Source organism: Dipodomys spectabilis, unplaced genomic scaffold (genome assembly GCF_019054845.1).
Source record: "Dipodomys spectabilis isolate Male_0828 unplaced genomic scaffold, ASM1905484v1 ptg000004l, whole genome shotgun sequence".
NCBI lineage: Eukaryota > Metazoa > Chordata > Mammalia > Rodentia > Heteromyidae > Dipodomys > Dipodomys spectabilis.
This window is the reverse complement of record NW_024870681.1, coordinates 5,887,876-5,895,998: the sequence shown is the minus strand read 5'-3', so window position 1 is coordinate 5,895,998 and position 8,123 is coordinate 5,887,876. Positions and strand designations below refer to the sequence as shown.

Genomic DNA, 8,123 nt, shown 5'->3' with positions numbered 1-8,123 from the left:
GGACTGCACTCAGCTTCTCTGCTCTCCAGTGTCTCTGTCTCTGTCTTTTATAGGAAGCAGAGAGGGTAGAGAAAAGGGGATGTAGGGTGAGAGGTCTTTGTCATCCAGAATGAATCATGGGATGGTGTAATAATTGCTGGGTTAACACTCTGCTCTCTCTAGGGACGGGGCCAGGAGGTGAGAAAGTATGTGTGTGTGTGTGTGTGTGTGTGTATAAGGCCAGCCTGTTCCATCTAAGATCAGGAATGGTATTAGGTGGAGGTTTCGCCTAGGTAGAATGCAGTATGTAATTTATGATTATAATTATGAACTGGCTTCTTTGGAATGAAGCACATTCCACAGAAAGAGGAAGAAAGCAGGCTTGCCAAAGTCAAGGAGATGGGAACAATTCTCCCTTGGATTCCCCACATGGACCCAGAGACTCTTTACTATCTTAAATTCTTGTGGCTTTCTAATAGAAACGTTGAATAATAAAGCAGTAGTGTAGAAATGGAACATAGTGTGTTTTTTGAAGCATAGTGCCTAAGAATTGTAGTGTCTCTTCTGTTACTATGAAATAACATAGCTGAACACAGTGATTTCAAACAGGAACAGGCAATCATTTTTCTAGGCAGCACTTGTTCAGGGTCTTTTGTATCTTTGCAGGGAGATGATGGCTGTGGTTGGGGTCATTACAAGGCCTTCACCCAATGTCTGGTGTCTAAACTCTGAGTACTAGGCTAAGAGGGCTTAAAACAGTTGTAAGTGCTCTCCCTCAACATGGCTCCTTGACATGGCTTGACATTTTACATGTTAAAGCTCCCAAGGTCATGGCTAGGGAATATAGACCATACTTCCTAAGAATAGAGAGTAGAAGGATTTGAAGTGCATTTTAAAAAACATTATCTGAGGTTGGAGAGTTTAAGGTGGGAGTTGTCTTAGTGTGATGAATCAGAGTCCAATCTTCAAGACATAATCAACAAGTTATAATCAATCAATGTCGATGTTATAAACAATCGATGTTACAAATCAATGTTTTATAAGAGATTGGAATTACATGGTGCATAAGAATCTTGGAATGATGTGATTTTCAAAATACCTGATTTGCTATGAAAATTTCCAAGTAAATGGAACTACCTTCTATCAGGCTCCTGCTGGTCCCTTTTTCCAAGGCCACACTAAAAGTGGAATTTAGGGTCCAGGCCCTTTTTCAGTGTTGTTATCACCGTCCTGGGTGATGGGAGACTGAAAGATTCTTTTGTGTGAAGTCAAAGTCTTGGCTTCTTGTTTTCTTGGCAACATAATTCTTAAAAAAAAAAAATTACTAGTGCTTTTGTGATCTTCCAGTAACTATGTGTAAAATCTCTCCCTTCATGCATTCTTTGCTGCTTTCCCCACTTCTTTCTTGGCTAACTTGTCTGCTTCCTGTATACCAGACCTACGACTTTCCTTTAGGTTTCCAGGCTAAGCATCTGTATACAATTGAAAGGTTCAATCGGTATTTCATTGTGGAGAGTCTAAAAATTCTACCTCCCATGTATCTATAGTCAACTCATTTTAAACAAAGGAAGACTGGAGACAGGGCCATCTTCAATAAAGGGTGCTTTTTAAACTGCATCTTCACACCCAAAAGAATGAACCTAGTCCCTATATCTCTCATTCAAAATGTGTTAAAGAACTAAACTGGAGACCTGAAATTTAAAAAAAAAAAAACTGAAAGGAAACAAATGAGAAATACTTGGGATGTTGTCTGTGAGTTAGAATTTTGCAGACAAAAATCCCAAACCACAATAGAACCAAAACAGACAAACAGGATTTCATCAACCTCAAAAGCACAGCAAAGGAAATAGTCAACTCAGTTCACGAGACAACCTTCCGCCTGGGAAGAAATATTTGCAAATTATACTATATTACCGGGGTTATTCGGAACAAAATATATATGGGACTAAAAATCTTAATAGTAAAAAGAAATAATAATAATACTCCAATGACAAATCGATGGTGGCTCTAAATGAACAGACAAATGGCTAGCAGATGGCATGGGAAGATGCTCCACATCACTAACTATTAAGGAAAGGTCAGTCACTGCTCTGGGTTCATGCTAAAAGGCTGGAGGAGCTGGCGTCTGACAGCATGGTGGTGGTAAGCAGCCATAGATGGATGCCCTTGCTCTGGAAGAATGGAGCTTGCATGTATTGGCTAGCCTTGTCCTTAGAACTCCTTTTCTGATCAGCACCCCAGCCTGTGGGATGCTGATGCATCCAACATTTTCCTTTCAATTACTGCTCCAAGTATCAGTCATTGCTGGAAGCATCTTGCAGACACACCCAGAAATGTGCCTCACTAATCTCTTAGGCATCTCTCAATCCAATTCAGTGGAGAAGATTAACCATCAAACACAGGCTGCTTAAGAACCATCGGGTATATAAAATTAGTCTACATGTAACCTGTACAGCTATGGATAAATGGTGACTCACACAAAATTAGCAACAAAAATCTTGTTGGCCCGCTGGATTCGGATCTCAAAGGCCAGGTCACAGTTCCCAGCTACCTACCATAAATCTTCATCTGGTCCTTAGATGCCATAGTTTGAAAGAATCCCCCCTCCTCCCAACTGCCTCCCTCTCCCCTCCCCCCCCCCCCCCCAGGCAAAACTCCAGAACACAGGCATATGTTACCTAACATAGAAAAAGGGAGTTTTCCTGGGTTAGCCAGATGGATCAAGATAAAGTTCCTTTCAAGATGGAGACAGGGGTCAGAGACCAGATAGAAGATGTGAAGATGCAGAAGGGACCCTGGATTAAGAAATGCAGGTAGCATTTACAAGTTGGAAAAGATGGGAAAATGATTCTTCCTCAATCCTCCAGAGAGTGCAGCTGTGTGGATTCACTATAAGTTTCTGTCCTCTAGAACTGAGTGAATGCATTGGTTATGCTTTAAGCCATTTCATTTAGGGTGATTTGTTACCTAGCAGTAAGAAACTAAGGCAGATTTTTTTTTTTTTGCTATGTAAAGTGCTGCTGGAACACACATTTAAAATCTGGGAAGGCTTCTGGAGTTAGACAATGGACAGAAGAATTCTGAGAGTGACTGGAAAAGCTTGGCATTTCTGGAATAGACTGTTGGCAGTAGTGGGAAATGAATGAGTTCTTCTTAGCTTTGCCTCCTAAAGTGATTTATTATCACAGGGCTTGGTGCTCAGTTTTATTATGAAAGGAGCAAGAAAAAGTCCAGGCTTGACTGGGGGAATATATGGATTTGAGACTTCCTGGAAACGAATGGCTATTGCTTGAAACATGCAGCCTGAGCAGAGTGTTTTAGGGGTTGAACACAGGGAATCCTGGGATCCCATTCTGCCCTTTCTCTACCCAGACCCTCTGTGGCAAATCTGTCTGGCATCCGAGGATCTGCTGCTATGTAAAGCTGTATCATGAGACCTCCCGTGTTTGTACTCCATTCTGCATCTGCCTCTTGGTATCAAATGTACTTTGAGATTTCATTTCTGATGGGTAATTAAAGCTGGACAGGTAGAGGAGAGGCAGAAAGGCTTGTTGGATCTGCAGTGAGGGTCAGGGAGTTCCATAGACAACCATCAATAAGTTGTCTACTGTCGGTTGAATCCGAGCCCTTGGGGCTTTGAAGGGAGGCTGAGTCAGAGAGCCTTGTCTGGCTCAGTAATGTAAAAGCAGAATCTCTCTCTTCCTCTCAGCTCCAGCCAGTAGAAACAAAAGCTTTTTTTCCCCCAAAGACATTCTCTTAGAGTCCCTAGTGGAAACTTACGGTCCCACGAGTTCCTCCCGGTGTAACACATTTTCCTTTTCATTTTGCTAACAGAGACTCGGACTATCTGACCAGGTGACAATGAGTCAGGGTTGGTTCTGAGATTGGAATGCGAGTGTCCTTCATGCATTCTAATCTCAGCTGCCAAAGTACTTCTTGCTGCCAAAGGCACTTCCACGTCTGGCTTGGCACTGCTCATCTCCCCCACCAGATGGAGAAGGAGAATACCATGAGAGTTTATTCACTAGAGTAAGATGCTCACTCATTTTAGTGGAGAAACTTCCTGTGGGCCCCAGGGGAAACAAATACTCCATGGGGAGTAGGGGACTAGTGTCTAATAAAAAAGAAATTCAGACCTTACTTAAGAAGAGAAAAATCCATCCATTTAAGTGGATGGTTCCAGGCTTCTGGGGTAGAGATGGAGGATGGTGATGGAAGGAAGTGCGTTCAGGTGTCTGAGAAGTTGCTCTTTTAAAATGTGAGTTGAAGAGGAGACTTCCTTATCTTAGTCACAGGTCCTTCCCCTCCATCTACAGCATTCAACATTTCACCCTGCCTAGTGCATTCTTCTCCAGTGTTACCCATGAGGCGGCCTCTACAGCCCTCAGCTCATGCTGTATGGCTGATTCTCACTCGTGCCCACTCCCTCTCACTTTTTTGGTTTTAAGAGTCTCATGGTCTTTCCTGCCCAGGCTGGTTTTCAAACATGATCCTCAGATATCAGCCTCCTGAGTAGCTAATGGCACCTGGCCCATCATTCCCTTTTAAACTACCAAGTTGAATAACTATCCATCTTCACATTCAAAACTCCTTGCCCTTCCATTTTACCTTTAATCTATAGTTTTATTATCTTTAAGTAGTTGCACAAAGGACTCAGCATTCAACAAGTCAGTTTATGAACACAATGCATCTTGATGGAGGTCATTATTTTTTTTCCCCGTCAATCTCCCTCCTCCCTCCCAACCCTCCCCTTCCCCCAATTTCCTCAATTGTATAGGATATGCTTTACTTTCTAAATGTCCCATCACTAGACATGAACATAGACCAGTAGCCTCCAGCTGATTGGTTTTCTTGCTGTCATCTGATCCTTTTCTCCCTCTTTGATGGACATATCATCATTAGTTCCACCTCCAGGTATTTGCCCCCCCCCCATTCATCTTTCTCCTCTCCTTGATTATGCTCTGTTTTTTTTTTTTTTTCATGAAAAAGAGTGATCATTGATCAAGGATAATTTAAAGTCTTCTCTCTGCAGCCTTAATCTTACCAATGTAACGATCTTATTGATAGTGAGTAAGTCTCCTTCCAATTTCTTGGTGCCTTTTGTGTGTCTGAATTACTCCATGTTAGAGAAATAATTGGAGGGGAACAGATTGGAGTTAGCTAGGGAAGTTAAGGGGCAGTTGGAACATATCATAGGAGGGACACTAAGTTGTAAGGAAAGCAATGGGGCTGTGGCTTTGGCTAGGCAGGTGATTAGAGTCACAGGGATTTGAGCAGCTAGTATCAGGGGATTGAAATAGTATTACTATACTGCCTGATTGAGATCCATCTTAAAAATTCTCCAGTAGGTACTCAGAGGAGACCACCAAGTGGAAGTGATCAGGGAAAAATCCATATTCCTCATCCCCCAAGTGTGAGCCCACCCTCTGGAATCCTGCTCCCTTCCCCACTGAACCCATTCTCCCAGCTCTGAAACTCCCACCAAGTAGACATCACGCACCAAGTTTTTGTACAAAAATACATATTTTATTTAATAGGTGATTTTCTGTAGCTCACTAGCTTAATAATATATAGTTATATAATATTCAACCTGAAATAATATTTTTAACCATGTGGTAGAAAGTTCTTGTAGTCACAATCTCTGCAAAGGTCCTCACAAAATCCCAGGTGTAAGAATCAGAGTTCACAAAGAGAAAACAGTGAGCCCAAATCTGTGCATACCTCCTCACCCCAGCACACACACACACACACACACACACACACACACACACACACACACAAATAAAAACACTGATATTCATAGAAGATAAAGACAGACTATCCATGAGATTAAGGCAGTATGGCTCATGCCGTACTAGTTCACTATGGTACTAGTAGCAGTCACTGTGGGAACACTAGTCACAGGTAAATTAGCTACAGGTTCTTGAGCTGTGATGTTACTGAGTGAACTAGTTACTTTCCCGGTAGTATTAGAAGTTATGGAGGGAACACTGGTCCTAGGTAAATTTGCCACAGGTTCTTGAGTTTTGAAGTTTGTATTCAAAGATGTCAAAGCTTCTGGTCGAGTTGGGTTCTGGTCCCGTAGGGTTTTCTCATTGCGCTGTGCTTTCTGGTTGAGTTGCATTTTCTGGTTCAGTTTGGCCATGTGGTCTTGAACCCACTTCTGCGTAGGATCAGCACAGATCTCTTTGCTTTGTATGGTCAAGAAACTATGGAGAGAGAGAGTGAGAAAGAGAAGAGAGAGAGAGAAAGAGAGGGAGAATGCAAACACCATTAGATGAATGCTTCTGCAGGTTTGCCCCAGGAGTACAGCCCATGTTGTACAAAAAGGCTTTTATGGGGTTAGGGCAGGTAGAAGAAGCAGACCAGAGCAAGATGCTCTTGTATGTCTGTATGTTTGCCAGGAGAAAAACATCCCGACTTCTGCCCAAATGTAACTGAGATGATCCAAATAAGCACGCATGTGGAGAGAGATGTTGGGAAATAGTTTTCCTTCTTGCCTTTGGCTTTCCCGTGGGGATCAATCAATACTGGACCAGAAGGTGTAACCTTCTGACTCAGATGTCACAAGGATTATCCTCCCCTTGTTCCCCAAAGGGCTCTGGTAGGAAGCGGATGTGTGCTCAACTTACATCACAGCATTTCGGGGACACTTGCTGCTGGTGATTTTTCTGTAGCTCACCAGCTTCTTCAATGGGATCTTCTTGTTGAACGTATAGCAGCAGGTGTTTGAGGAAACTGATTCTGAAAAATAAAACCACAAACAAAAGGCATTTTAAAATAGACTGGATGGGCAGTTTGTAAGAAGGCAAAGAGACAGCAAGTAGAGGTAGAACCTACTAACCCCCCACAATATCTGTGTGTACATAGAAGGTGGCATGTTATCTTTGACATGCTCCCTCAGTTATATATATATATATATATTTATATATATATATATATTCCTATGTTATGAACATAGGAATGGAATATTAGTAAACAAACAAAGTGAAAGGGGAACTGTCAAAATGAGGAAACTCCAGGAATTGTCATTAAGCAGGGATTAATAATTCCAAGTATCAAGCCTAAAGAAGAGCATCAGAGACCCTAGCTACAGGGCCCATTTTAAACTCCAAAAAAATCTAACTTGAGTCATAAGCATCCTTGATACCCACTGCCTGGGCAGGCAGAACTGCTGTCCCTGGAATCTGGGATGAAGAAAGCACAGACCAGATTTTGTCTTGACTCTCCTCCTTCCACACATCTGGAAGTGTTCTATACACCTGCCTCTTTCCGCACCTCTGCCTCTGATCATCCAGGCCCCCAAACACTGCTGACAGCAGCTGGGCAATAACTACCCAAGGGCCCTTCCACAGCTGGGTCCTGGAAACAGCTGGATCCAGGGCCCACAGTTGGAATTTTCGTTCCCAAGGCGCCTAGAAGCAGCCGTGCGACTGTGCCCACTCCTGACCTTCTCCAAACTGCTTTGTCTTGGAAAAGCAGTGGTTAAAGTGAGACTGTGGGTACCCCAATTACTGTGATGGTACATGATAACCTAGGGATGGGATGATGTGTTTCTGGGGTCAGAGGAGTGTTGGGGGAAGAGAACAGGGTGTCTTACCTGGCCCAGCCAGCACGTGGATGCTGATGATGGCCTCTGTGAATAGCAGGGAGAAAATTGATGTGAAGACCTTCATGGTGGAGCTTCGGTGTGAGAGCTGGAAGTTTTTGGTCTGGGCTCAGCTCAGCTCTGCTCTGTGGTGGCTGTGTCCCTGCTTTTTATTGAAAGCCAAGAGAGTGGATCCAGGCAGGAGGGCTGGCCTAGGGCTGCATCGTCATCAGTGAATAATGAAGTCAAATGGAATGTTGAATTTGCTGAGCAAGGACAGCATTCTGGTAGGTTTCCAGGAATTAGAAAAAGGAAGCCGTGGGTGAGAACAGGGTGCCTTTTCTATTCACTCCTGAGACCACATGAAACAGGGCAGGGAGGGGAGTCTGGGAGAGTGGGGAGCCTTTCTACCCAGACTTACCACAGATATAAACCCACTGTGAAAACACTGACTCCACTTACTTTGAAGCAAAAGGAAAGAAGCAAGGAAGCTGAAGTCCCTGGGGAGATGCAAATAGGGCTCGGCCGGCTCTTTCCTGGTCCCCTTGTGGGCCAT

The 8,123-nt window shown here is 43.3% G+C and overlaps 1 protein-coding gene across 1 annotated transcript; it reads right to left on the bottom strand.

Annotated features, from left to right (window-relative positions):
* Positions 1-5,522: 5,522 nt before the first annotated feature.
* LOC122118582 (C-C motif chemokine 2-like) lies at positions 5,523-7,715 on the bottom strand. Its single transcript, XM_042692417.1, has 3 exons — positions 7,580-7,715; positions 6,612-6,723; positions 5,523-6,188 (listed from the first exon to the last, which is right to left on the bottom strand). The coding sequence occupies exons 1-3, from the start codon at positions 7,653-7,655 to the stop codon at positions 5,834-5,836; spliced, it is 543 nt and encodes a 180-aa protein (XP_042548351.1). The 5' UTR covers positions 7,656-7,715; the 3' UTR covers positions 5,523-5,833.
* Between the last annotated feature and the right edge of the window lie 408 nt (positions 7,716-8,123).

Coding starts and splice junctions, on each gene's coding strand:
- LOC122118582 (XM_042692417.1), bottom strand. CDS start 7,655: ATGAAGGTCTTCACATCAATTTTCTCCCTGCTATTCACAGAGGCCATC. Junction 6,724..7,579: donor CCACGTGCTGGCTGGGCCAG/GTAAGACACCCT, acceptor TTTATTTTTCAG/AATCAGTTTCCTCAAACACC. Junction 6,189..6,611: donor TGTCCCCGAAATGCTGTGAT/GTAAGTTGAGCA, acceptor CTCTCTCCATAG/TTTCTTGACCATACAAAGCA.